Source organism: Bos taurus, chromosome 26, assembly GCF_002263795.3.
Source record: "Bos taurus isolate L1 Dominette 01449 registration number 42190680 breed Hereford chromosome 26, ARS-UCD2.0, whole genome shotgun sequence".
In the NCBI taxonomy this organism is placed as follows: Eukaryota; Metazoa; Chordata; class Mammalia; order Artiodactyla; family Bovidae; genus Bos; species Bos taurus.
The window spans coordinates 35,139,133-35,151,985 of record NC_037353.1 but is presented as its reverse complement, the minus strand read 5'-3'; the positions used below and the strand labels follow the sequence as shown (position 1 = coordinate 35,151,985).

The window sequence follows — 12,853 nt, the reverse complement described above, 5'->3', positions numbered from 1 at the left end:
GAAGCTGGGAGCTATAGTAAGAGAAGGCACCGCAATGAGAATCCCATGTACTACAACTAGGGAGGCAACCCTGCTCGCTCGCTGCAACTAGAGAGAGCCCTCAGTTCAGTTCAGTTCAGTGGCTAAGTCATGTCCAACTCGTTGCAATCCCATGGACTGCAGCACACCAGGCTTCCCTGTCCTTCAGTATCTCCTGGAGCTTGCTCAAACTCACATCCACTGAGTCAGTGATGCCATCAAACCATCTCATCCTCTGTCATCCCCTTCTCCTGCCTTCAATCTTTCCCAGCATTAGGGTCTTTTCCAATGAGTCAGTTCAATGAGAGAGCCTTCACAAAGCAACAAAGACCAGTGCAGCAAAAAAAAGAAAAGATGTCATTAAATTAAAATGAGGTTGTTAAGGTGGGCCCTCATCTAATATGACTGGTGTCCTTATAAGAAGAGGACATTGGGACACAGAGGAAGAGAGAAAGACACACGCAAGATATGCACACACACAGCTAACCCTGTGGGGGCACAGTAAGAAGGTGTCTGTCTGCAGGCCAAGGAGAGAGGCCTCAAAAGCCAAGCCTGCCAGCACCTTGAGCTTGAACTTCCAGCCTCCAGAACCATGGGAAAAGAAGTCTCTGTTGAAGTCACCCTAGTCTGGTATTTTTTTTGTGACAGCTTTCAGAAACTAATACAGAATGTTTAGTCAATATATCCTGATTCTTTCCCTGTTGCCCTCAGGGCCAGAGGAAGCAAGCATTCACTGGGGCCTGGATAAGTGGTCCTGATCACTCGATTCTGAACCTGTGTATTTGACTTTATGACACGACTGCTGTCTAAGAATGGTTTTGACTAGTCTTGCTGAATTCTGAATTCTTTGGATATCAAACTTGGACGGAGAGCTGGTGAAAGAAATCAGAGAGACTGTAATTAGGAGAGTTTCACAGGTGTGCAAGAATAACACTGTGTAAGATGTTAGCTGAGATGTGCTGATAAGGGCTTAGTTGACACAAGCCGCAGCAATACAAATCTGGATGTGCTGGTTTGCCAAAGAGGCTGACGCCCCAGTAAGACCTTGACTTCAGATATTAAAACTGGAAGTTCCTTGGTTCGACTGTACAGAGCTTCATGTATGGAAACCTTTTAGCAGAATTCTTTAATCTGAAAAACTAGAATCCTGATGGACCTCGTTCTGACCTAAGTTTCAGGCTGTGGACTTTACATCATTCATTCACTCTCTCTGTGTCTCAGTTTTCTTTACCTAAAAAGAGAGATAATTACAACTCCCCATTTCACTTGATTATGATGTTCTAGGCATCAATTTTGAGAAAGAGAGTAAATTTCAGAAAGACCTTTAAGATAAGGTCTTATCTTTAAGATAAGAGAAAGTGATGTAGCCTCTTTGAACCTCAGTTTCCTCATCTATAAAATGGGCACAGTAATACTTGAAAGAGTATTGTGAGTGTTCACTGAGAACATTCAGAAACCACCTTGGGTTAATCCTTGCATATTTTAAGAGCTCAATACATGTTAGCCACTGATGATGACTTGATGATGACTTTACTAACAAGAGGTGATTTCGCTGCTCTGATGCGCTCCTGACATATTATTATTATGGCTAGTGAAAGGAGCATCTACCTTAAGACTTAGGTTGGTTGAAAGCGTCTAACATGGGAGGTATAGGATTTAAGAGAAGGTATGGGCTTCCCTGGTGGCTCATTCATTAAAGAACCTGCCTGCAATATGGGAGACCTGGGTCCGATCCCTGGGTTGAGAAGATCTCCTGGAAAAGGAATGGCTACCTACTCTGGTATTCTTGCCTGGAGAATGCCATGGACAAGAGGAGCCTGGTAGGCTACAGTCAGTGGGGTTGCAAAAGAGTTGGACATAACTGAGCAACTAACACTTTCACTTTTCAAGTGGAGATATAACTACAGAATGAGGTCTTATTCCTTTAACCTACAAGTGCTAAAACCTTAGTATGTGCCATAAAGTAGCATTTCTCTAACTTTAACATGCACATAAATTCCCTAGAGATCTTGTTAGAAGACAGATTCTAATCCAGTAAGCGGGAGCAGAGTTGGACGTTGAGATAGATTCTGCATTTCTAACCAGTTCCCAGGTAATAGCGAAGCTGCCACTCCAGGTCGGGTTTGAGCAGAAAAGCAGTGGAACTATCACCCCAATCTGTCAATTCCAATTCCAATTCTTTTATCAACCAATCATTACTTTCTATTGCTTTACATTAAACTTCAGAACAATCTCATTTTTAATCTTAAATTGGCAGGGCTCCTCTTTCCCATCCCTGGCCTTGCTAACACTTAATTTTTTTTTTTTAAACAAAATAAGAGTAACAACAATGACAGTGACTAATGTTTATGTAGAGGTTACTATATACACCAGGAACTGTTTACTGAAATTCTTACGACACCTCATAGGGTAGGTGCTTTAATTATCTCCATTTTATAGGTGAGAAAGCTGGGGTACATATAGGTAAGATAATTTGTTTCGATACTTACCTAGTGCATGGCAACTGGGATTATTTTAGGAGTCTATTTAAATACTGGAGAAGGGAATGGCAACCCACTCCAGTATCCTTGTCTGGAGAATTCCATGGACTGAGAAGCCCATGGCAGGCTATAGTCCGTGGGCTCAAAAAGAGTCAGACACGACTGAGTGATAAAAGATGTAATGTAATGTTATTTGAAGGATTCTTTGTAAATCAGAGGCTCTAGGGATAGCTGGAATAGTTCAGTCTAATTTATCAGTTTTTGTTGCTCACACTGTGGTTTCGTCACATTTTACAAAAAGTGGAGCCCACCTTCCTGGAGCCGGTGACTGCGATATTTATCCAGGATGCACTCCCAGGCTGACTGCATAGGCTGTTATCCTGATGAGTACTAGAGCGGCCCTGGGGCCAAACCCCACGCAGTGAGCTCAGCTGTGGCTGGCTAAGTAACAAGATTTTAAGAATGAAGATCACAGCAAGACGGATGGATCCTGCTTCCTTGCTAATTTGAGGGTAAATTCAAATTTTATCAAGCAAACATTGTTTTCTATGGATTTGCACTCAACTTCAGAAAGGTTTTATTTTTCATCTTAAATTAGCAGGGCTCTGGCTGCTTTCCTGTCCCTGGCCTCTCAATTTAGTATTTTTAAAATGTTGAGAACAAGAGTAAGATCACTACTTCATCTGTGAGCCTGCGCCTAGAACTGCGGGCAGTTCCCAGAAGAGTGGTAACAGACAGACCCGGGCGCGTTCCTGAATGAGGACAGTGTCTGTTAGGAGCTGTGTCCTCTGCAATCTGGGGACAGTGCTTACTCTGGAGAACGTGACTCAGAGCCCATGGTTGGCTGTAACCCTGGCTGGGCCAGTCACTTATTCTGCAACCTGGGATCAGTCATAGATTTTCGTGGTCTTTATTTACCTCCTTTCTAACATGAAAGAAATGGACACAATGGGAATTTTTAAAAGCATATGTTTTTAGCTATGAAATCCTCTTTCAAACAAAAGTTTGTCTGGAAGCCCAGGAAATAAATTAGATGAGCTGAAATTTCTCTGGTGGAAGTTGGGGCAGAGCCAGAGTCAGTCATATTTTTTCTAATCCCTCATCAGTCCCCAAGAAGCCTCAATTTTCTGTGTATGAACTTGAAAACAACTGGACTAATGATGATCTGAAGGCTCCCTCTAGCTTCCATACAGTCTGTGCCTGAGTTCTCAGGGGAATAGGGCTTGGAGTATCAGAAGGCTACCATTGGGGAGAAGCATTTGACTGCTAAAGGCAATTTTGTCTTTGAACCCAGTGGTTGATTATTGTGTTATTGTGCAGTCTCCTAGTCATGTCCAACTCTTTACGACCCCATGGACTACAGCACGCCAGGCCTCTATCCCTTCAGACCAGATCAGATCAGATCAGTCACTCAGTCATGTCCGAATCTTTGCGACCCCATGAATCGCAGCACGCCAGGCCTCCCTGTCCATCACCAACTCTCGGAGTTCACTCAGACTCACCTCCATCGAGTCAGTGATGCCATCTAGCCATCTCATCCTCTGTCGTCCCCTTCTCCTCTTGCCCCCAATCCCTCCCAGTATCAGAGTCTTTTCCAATGAGTCAACTCTTAGCATGAGGTGGCCAAAGTACTGGAGTTTCAGCTTTAGCATCATTCCTTCCAAAGAAATCCCAGGGCTAATCTCCTTCAGAATGGACTGGTTGGATCTCCTTGCAGTCCAAGGGACTCTCAAGAGTCTTCTCCAACACCACAGTTCAAAAGCATCAATTCTTCGGTGCTCAGCTTTCTTCACAGTCCAACTCTCACATCCATTCATGACCACAGGAAAAACCATAGCCTTGACTAGATGAACCTTTGTTGGCAAAGTAATGTCTCTACTTTTGAATATGCTATCTAGGTTGGTCATAATTTTCCTTCCAAGGAAAGTTACCATCTGCCAAAGTTTGCCCAAGTTCATGTCCATTGCACTGGTGACGCCATCAGCCATCTCATTCTTAAAGTGGAAGTGGCTGGTTATTAGGAAACCTAAAAAGGTTTAAGTAGGCATCCTCAGTGTTATTTTGAAAGATTTAAATGCATGTTGTTTTGTTTTAGTTTTTTGCTCTGTCATTAAACATACCTTAAACTAGACTTATCCTCTTTTATTTGGAACAGAGTAGAAAGATTTTTGTTTTCTTTTGGCTTTTGATTTTTGACTAGGTTTGTAGAGGCACCCCACTCTAGTACTCTTGCCTGGAGAATCCCATGGCTGGAGGAGCCTGGTAGGCTGCAGTCCATGGGGTCGCAAAGAGTTGGACACGACTGAGTGACTTCACTTTCACTTTTCACTTTCCTGCATTGGAGAAGGAAATGGCAGCCCACTCCAGTGTTCTTGCCTGGAGAATCCCAGGGACGGGGGAGCCTGGTGGGCTGCCGTCTATGGGGTCGCACAGAGTCGGACACGACTGAAGCGACTTAGCAGCAGCAGCAGCATAGAGGTGTGATGTATGTAGTTACAGACTAGTCCGACTCCCTTTGCCAAGTAAACAAATGATTTTAGAAGAGATAAAAATTGAAAGTGGGCAGAAACAAACCATTAAGATTTTCAAATGTCAATGGGAGGACTTCCCTGGTGGCCCAATGGTTAAGACTTTGCCTTTCAATACAGGGAGTGTGGATTCAATCCCTGGTCAGGGAGCTATGATCCCACATGACTCTTGGCCAAAACACTAAAACATAAAACAGAAGCATAAAACAGTAAAAAATTCAATAAAGACTTTAAAAATAGTCTCCATCAAAAAAAAATCTTAAAAAAAAAAGTCAATAGAAAAGTCTTTGGAATTATTGGCTTCCATGAGACCATAAATAAATGATCCCTTTCCTTAAAGATTAGATATGAATGTTTTACTGTCAGTGAATTGTTAACTAGACAGTATAGTACAGAATGTTAAGTTGAATTTACAGTTTCCCAAATTATGCTGGAGATTTGAATCAGAGACAGTGGTTTGAAATAGTATTCTCATTCTCATTAAAATGTGGCATATTCTCTTCTCGCTAACTTTGAATAAAGTTTCCAAAGAGAATACAGCTTTCAAACTGGTTGCTAGTGGTACACCCTGAAAGATGCAGGTGATACAGAATGGTGTGGTAACATCTCCAGGGCAAGTATTCTAGGTGTTTATCCATTTTCCTGCCCTCTCGCAACAAAAAATCCCATATAAAATGTAGCCTGCTGTGTATAGCACAGTCAATAAATAGCCTTCTTTCTCTAGGGGTGAAGCTGCAAGTGGAATGTTTTGCCATCACAATGGTCATACGTCACTTGTGAGACAAATGATAATTAATGTGAAAATTATAAAAATCCAGACTATGGTCAATCATGATTTAACTTAATGTTTGGTGCTCCTATAATGAGACAAAAGTAGAATTTCCTCCTTCTGTAGTAATTTTTTTTTTTCATCTTAGACTGTATCATTGCAACTTTTGCAAAGGTACAGAAAGACTGGAACCCCCCAGTTCCTGCAGTCTGTGTCAAATGAGCCAGGAAAGAGAGATGCCTAGTATTTTGGCAGAGAGTAAGGAATATTTTTTAATCCCCTCTAGCCTAGCCCGGTAGGCTGGGTGAGACTGAGAATGAGGGCAGATGAAAGACAAAAGCGCGAGAGGAGGGAAATAGCAAATCCACGGCTGTGCGCTTCTTGGCTGCGGAAAAGGCGATGTAGGAGGTGTCTGATGACAACCACTAAGCACATTCTGCTTTGAATTAGTTCCTCTTTATTTGAAAAGGTTCACACAAATAACAGCGTTGATACTGCTTAATTGCACACAGAGTGATGTGGAGAAGGCTCAAGGATATTGCGGTTTAGCCTCTTGATCACACCTCACTGTAACACAGTAATGAACAGGTGGACCTGAGTTCTAGTCCCTGTTCCCCTGACCACTAGCTGCAACTTTGAGAAAAATTGCTTTCTCTCTAGGCTTTGCATATGTTAAAGAAAGGTTGATAATACCCTTCTTCAACCACTTACCTATTAAGGCTGTTATATTAAGAATGCTTGTCTTAGTCCCTGGGATAGAATAACTGCTTGAAAAATATTAGTCCAGTTTTGGGGTGCTGGTGGCAAATATTAAGGGTCAGCATCCGGCAGCGATGAGGATAACCTTAAATTCAGGTGATGGATTCCCATGTACCAGCTACCCTATTTCTATCCAGCTTATTGTTTGATGTGGGGAGTCCAGTTTATTGAAATTTCACTTAAAGTCCTTTTTGACAAGTATTGGCCAAAAAAAGAGGAAAGGAAAAGAAAGAAAAAAATGAAGGAAGGAAGAAAAAGAAGAAAGAAAAAAAAGAAAAAGAAATTTGGGGTGGCCCTGTTATCTGTTAACTCTTCTGATGTAGATAGAGCAGGTATTATTTGCCCATTGAACAGATTTAGAAGTTAGTTTGGTGATTGGCCTAGGATCACTGGTGAGTTACAGTAGGGCCAGAACAAGAAAGGAGTTGGGTCTATCACAGACTTAAATGAACTTATGGCTGCTGGACGGAAGGATGGGGGAAAGGGGTAGTTAAGGAGTTTGGGATGGACATGTAAAAACGGATAACCAACAAGGATCTACTTATAGTACATGAAACTCTGCTCAATGCTATGTGGCAGCCTAGATGAGAGGGGACTCTGGGGGAGAATGGATTTATATATACGCAGAGTCGGACACGACTGAGCGACTGATCTGATCTGATCTGATGGCTGAATGCCTGCACTGTTCACCTACAACTGTTACAGTGTTATTAACTGGCTATAACCTAATACAAAACAAAAAGTTAAGAAGAAGTGGGGTCTAAAGTAAGTGTCAGATGGCAACTCCAGTATGAGCAGGGAACACTGTTGTACACGGTGGGCGTGAGGTTGGGGGAGCAGTTTGCCATGATGGTGGTCCCTTCACTGCAGCCTTTGCAGAGACAGGTACTAGCCACTGACTAGGTCTCTGTGAAGGAGACGAATAGTGGAGAATCTCATGAAAACATCATGTGATTCAGAAAAATGATGCTTCTGAAATCAATCTCCCATATAGTCTTCAGTATTTAGGCTTTTTGCAAAAAGCAGTAGCAGACTTCGATGTATTCTTACTTTTTATACTGCTAAATTTATGTTTTGGATTATCCCTACCATTGTCTCAGGCATGGAGATGGCCTTGACACCTTCTCTGATTCGTTGATTTGCCTGAACTGTTTAATATTCTTGAGGGAGTTTTAGCATCCTGGCCATGGTCTCTGACTCAGACTGCTTGTGTCCAGGTCCCAGCTGCACCGCTTTTTAGTGGAATGACCTTGGGCAATTTCTTTAACTTCTCTCTGTTGCAGCTGCCTCATCTTTCTGATGGAGATGGTAATGGTACCTGCCCCAGAGGGTTATTAGAAATCAATGATTCTTTGTTCAATACATGCAGAGAGTGAGCCCCATGTAAATGTGAGCTGTGAATTATTATAAGGCTGTTCTATTTGCAGTTTATGAAGCTGAGATACATCACATCCATATGTTATAGGCATTGTTATTATCTTAGTAAAGTCTATAAAACTTCATTTCCAGTCACAAAAATAATGACATGGGATCCACTTGGAAATCATCGGCAGAAACTGGCTCGAGTAGCACAGAGATCATTGTATGCCATAAAGACCACACCAATCCGGATGAAGCCACCATCAGATTGCTTTCTGTTTAAGGGGTGGTGAACTGCAAGTTCTTTTAGTTCTTTTTTTTTGCATTTGCCAAATGAAATTTGGTTCCGCCTTCAAAGTCAAAGCTGTCCAAGAAAGGTCACAAAGTGAGGATCACACTTTCACTCTAGAACCCTTCTGCAGGACACCAAAACCTTAGAATTAGGCTGTGCACAGCTGAAAAGGAAAAATAGGTTAGAATACCTCAAAGCGGTTTCCCATGTACACTTCCCCAAACAAGAGGTTCTAACTCGGACCACATCCAAGTTCAGTTCAAAACGTAAGTGGTAGCATGGACTTTCCAAACTCGGTAAATGAAGTGACCATGTCTCCCCCAGTAAGTGCAGCATTCTCCATCGTCCTTGTAGACACGGCCTGGCACCGGTGCCTCTTCAGCAAGAAACTTCAGCCACCTCCATACACCCTGCCAGTTCCAGCTCTGTGGGAAGTTGGGTTATGGTGGGTTGCACCGTTGCCCCTGCCCCCTCGAAATCCACCCCAGAAACTACAGCCTCGGAGGAACCTCCCTGACACCCCGAAGGTCTCCGTGTTGAGCTTCCTCTTCTCAGCCCACGTCGTCCGCCTGGAACTGGTCTTGAGTTCAGAGGAGATGTTGTCAAAGGACTTGGACTTGTAGTAGCACCAGGGTCCCAAGTGGTCCTCCTCAGCAGGGGCCTCTTCACTCTGGGTCACCATGTCCAGGTCCTTCTCTTCCCCTTTCTCATCTTTGTCATCTTGAAAATTCAGTTTCTTCTTAAATTCCTTGTCCAGCTCTTCTCGGCTGAAGGCATCTGCCCTCTCAAAATCAAAGTTGCCTTCAAACTTGATAGTGTTTTCCTTGATGTTAGTTGGACAGCTTTGCCCTCCAGAGCTGTTTCTTGTTCATCTGTTCCCTGAGCGCCTCCTCTGAGGTCTTCTTTTCTCTGTCATTCACCTGCCGTTGAGTTTGCACAGCTGCCTCTGAGCTACATTGGTGGCGGCCTTGCTGCGGGTGGGGCTGGGCACCTGTTGAGCTGCATGCCCATGGTGCCCTAGCCAGGTAACAGCTTCTTGGAGTTCAAGTTATCAAGAGATCCAGTCTGGATGGTCTGCTCCACCATGGGGCTCTTGCTGACTGAGACAGATGGAAACCCAAGGAGGCCGGCATACTGCTGGCTAAGCAGGGAGCTAGCCACCAGCTGGCTGTAGGGTGGCATGCCTCAGAAGGGGCTGTAAGGCACCTGTGGCTGGAAGGATGAGCCCAAACCAAGCCCAGGGAAGATTGAAGGACAGCAGGATCCTGAGGGAGCGTGTGCTGAGCTTTTGGAGGTTCACACACAGTAATATCTTTGACATCACTTCCCCAGAAGATGATGTACTCATAAATCTCCTCTCTAGGGGGGTGGAAGGCCTATCTGTGGGACGGTCTTCAGTACCAAAGGACCTCACTTTGGCAAGCTCCACGGTGGCGTTGTCCCGGTTGATGGTGTAGAGGATGCCCTCGTAGCGGATCTGCGCCTTGGAGATGACGCTGATCTTGCTGCCCAGGTTCAGGGTGCCTGAGGAGCTGCTCATGGCGGCGGTTGCCCAGCCAGGCCCAGCCCACTCGCCTTCACGCGGTGGCCTCGTCACCCTCTCCTCGCGGCCATTGGTGCCGCCTTACTGCCACCCGAGGGCCTGCCTGGGGACCAGGGGGCCTCTTTTAGTTCTTGACATTGTTCTTTCTCACGGAGTCAGTGGCTGAGCTTGGGTTGGGGCAATTATCCCGGCGTATAATCAGATAACATTGGAACACAAGTTCAAGGGAAAAGACAAATCAGTCTTAACTTTTTTCCTTCCTGTGCTTTTCTCATTAGGGTCTAGGGGGGTCTTCTTCCTTATTGAATATGACCTTTTGAGAAATTTAGTTTCCATCTTTCCCAATAGAATCATTCTTCTTAGGGAATTAAATTTGCTTCAAGTTTCTGTCTCTTCTGCTCAGTTTAAAAGATGAGGCCAGGGCCCTGTGGGTGTTTTGTTATTGATATCTGCTATTTTTTACTCTCAGCTCTGTCGTTAAATTGTATTATGGTAGGCGGCATCTCCTAGGCCCGGTCTTTTAACATAATTTGCCTTAAGATGTGTTGTTTGCCTAGGAACACGCAGTATCTATGTTCCAAGCATAGCATCACTGGGGACCAGACTTGACTTGCAAACAGAACCAGGCACTGAGGCCTGTGGTAGCCACCTAGATAACAGGACTGAATGTTGCTGGTCAGAATTCTCCTCCTTGTATATTCTGTGTGGCCTTGGCAAGTTCCTGAATTCCTCTGGCTCTAAGATTGCTCTCTGATCTCTACATTCCTTGCTAGCCCTCTACTTCGTTAGTGCAGTTTCCAAACTCAGTTTTGTGGTCAGTTAATCTTTGTGTTGGGGTTGGGCATTCTCTCATCGAATAAATTTAGAAAATGCACCTTACTTTATTTTTCTCTCAAAGAGTTACAAGGCACACATGCTTATCAAGGTCTCTGAGAAGCTCCATGTTGAACAATGCTTAATGAAGCATTTCTCAAATATAGGTGAATATGTAATTTTTTTATTGGTTAATTTTGGTTTCCTGGGAAGACTTCTGAAGAGCATCTTTTGGGAAAGATTTCTGCTGCAGTTTCCTCAGGTGACTGAGTTATGTAAGGTAAAGAACACACAGCAGTGTCTCTGATTTTAGAATGACAATGTAAGTGTACCATTGCCTTTTAATTGGAAGACAGTTGTGTAAACAGTTTTTAAGCAATAGGTGTCTGCATTCTGATAAACTGCCAGAGTATCTCTGGTTCAGCTAACAGAAGTCAAATTTGGAGGCCCACGAACAGGAAGGAACTACTTTATTAGCTAACTCTTCAAAAAGTCAAAGTTTCCATGTTGAATCATGTCCCACCCCCTCTTGGGGCTGTCCTGCCTTATAAAAGGCAGGGAACCCAGGCAAGTAGCTAGAATCCTGTTTTAGCCTCAGAAAAGTGCTACAACACTACACATGGCTTCTTCTCCTCCCTTTCATTTAAAATCAGTTAGGGATTATAATATGAGATTTCAAAGAAATAGGAAAATCTAGCTTTCATTAGAATTGAAATGAAAACTAATGAGAAAAAAAATGCAACTATAAAAGACTTATGTTCTATCCTTATGGTAACAATCCTGAGACACTAACACAAAAGCATTAGGGCTAAACTCTGAAATCAGTCATGAGCATGTTGGGCATTAGGCGTAATCAGAAGATTTCAATAAATGCAACTGGCCTTTTGGCAGCAGCTAACATATGACAGCTCTGCAAAAGCCAAGCATTTTATCAACGAGTGGTCCAGTTGTGATCTTTTGCCTGGCGCCTGGTGCTTTGGCCAAGTCAGGAGGATGTTATCAGGGGTACAGAGTTCCAGGCAGTGGCCTGGACTCAAGGAAGGGAGGGTGGGGTGACCCCAGAGTATGGCCCAAAGCCATTTCAAAACAAATCAAAAAACCCACCTAGACGGAGAAGAAAGTAAGCTGAGAATGTTGAATTAATCAAGCTTTATATTTAAACAATGTGATCACGTAGTCTTTCCATTTCATTGGGTAAATTATGTGCCTTATGTTAAATTACTGTTTCAGAATGGGTGCTGGAGTTTGTGTCTCTTGCAGGAATCACATGATCTGCTCTCACGTTTAAAACAGTTATGCTAGTTTCCTTCTACATCTTAGCCTATAAATGCATCTGATGCTGGGGATATTTGTCCTAAGTATCTTTTCCCATTTAAACAGTCTTCATAACATTTCTAATTTGCAAAAGCCTTGGTGTTCAAAAATAACTGGGAAAAAAATTGGACTGTGGGTGGTGGGTAATCCAGCCCTGCATCAGGGCATTACTGATTACTAAAGGAAAAAAATGCCTCTTTCCTGAACCTTACCGGATGGGGCCATTGTTTTCAGACAGCCTTTACCTAATACAAAAGGACTCAAAGTCCATGACTGGCCTCAGACCAGCATTTTGTCTGGGAACAACATCCAAAGCCATGATGAACAACCAGGCTGATAGTAAAATGAGCCTCCCCAAGTTGGAGTATTTTTGTTAAATCCTAGTACAAAAAAAAAAGTACTAAAAGCCCATCTGGTGAGATGATAATTCATTAAGTGAAAAGAAGAGGCAGAAGGCTTGGGAAAATCGATCCTTTTCTTTCTTTGTCTCCTGTGTTTGAGTTATTGTGCAATCACAGAGATATAAATCTGGATTCAGAGCAGCGGAAAACCCGTGGAACGTTTCGGGCATGTTTTAATAGTGTCTTTGCAACAAGGATGGTGTTCTGCAGCTGTGATGTCAGTGAACTGATGTGCTGTTTGGAGTGGTCTTTAGAATTAGCACAGGAGACAGAGTGGGGAGGGTCAGGAGATGAGGACTCTGTGCTGGAGGAAGGAGCTAGACTCCAGGAAACTCCTCATTCTTCCTGAGCTGCTGTGACACACCCTCGGGGTGGCACACCCTCCCTGGAGTCCAGCTCAGCCCACAGACTCATGGAAGGAGAACCAGGGCCCAGGCCTCCCCTTTGAGGAGTGGATGCAGCGCTTCCGTGTGTCAGCCACCTCAGGAAGGAAAGCTGAAGCCTTAGAGCTTTGTGCACGTGACCTGGGAACCCGTTGAGCTCATGGACCCTCATCACATCCTTGAAGACCACCGAG

The 12,853-nt window shown here is 43.7% G+C and overlaps 1 protein-coding gene and 1 pseudogene across 6 annotated transcripts in view; one reads left to right on the top strand and one right to left on the bottom strand.

Moving 5' to 3' along the window:
- ABLIM1 (actin binding LIM protein 1) overlaps window positions 1–12,853 on the top strand; it is a 329,208-nt gene that overhangs the window by 77,925 nt on the left and 238,430 nt on the right. For 2 of the 6 annotated variants that reach the window (XM_059882059.1, XM_059882055.1), the window contains exon 1: window positions 1–12,853. This exon is cut by the window's left edge and continues 24,835 nt beyond it. The exons of the other annotated variants lie outside the window; for them this stretch is intronic. In XM_059882059.1, the coding sequence (XP_059738042.1) occupies window positions 12,820–12,853 (34 nt within the window). In that variant the 5' untranslated portion in view covers window positions 1–12,819. 6 annotated transcript variants of the gene reach the window in all.
- Window positions 7,950–9,792, bottom strand: LOC101907302 (protein LSM14 homolog B-like; annotated as a pseudogene).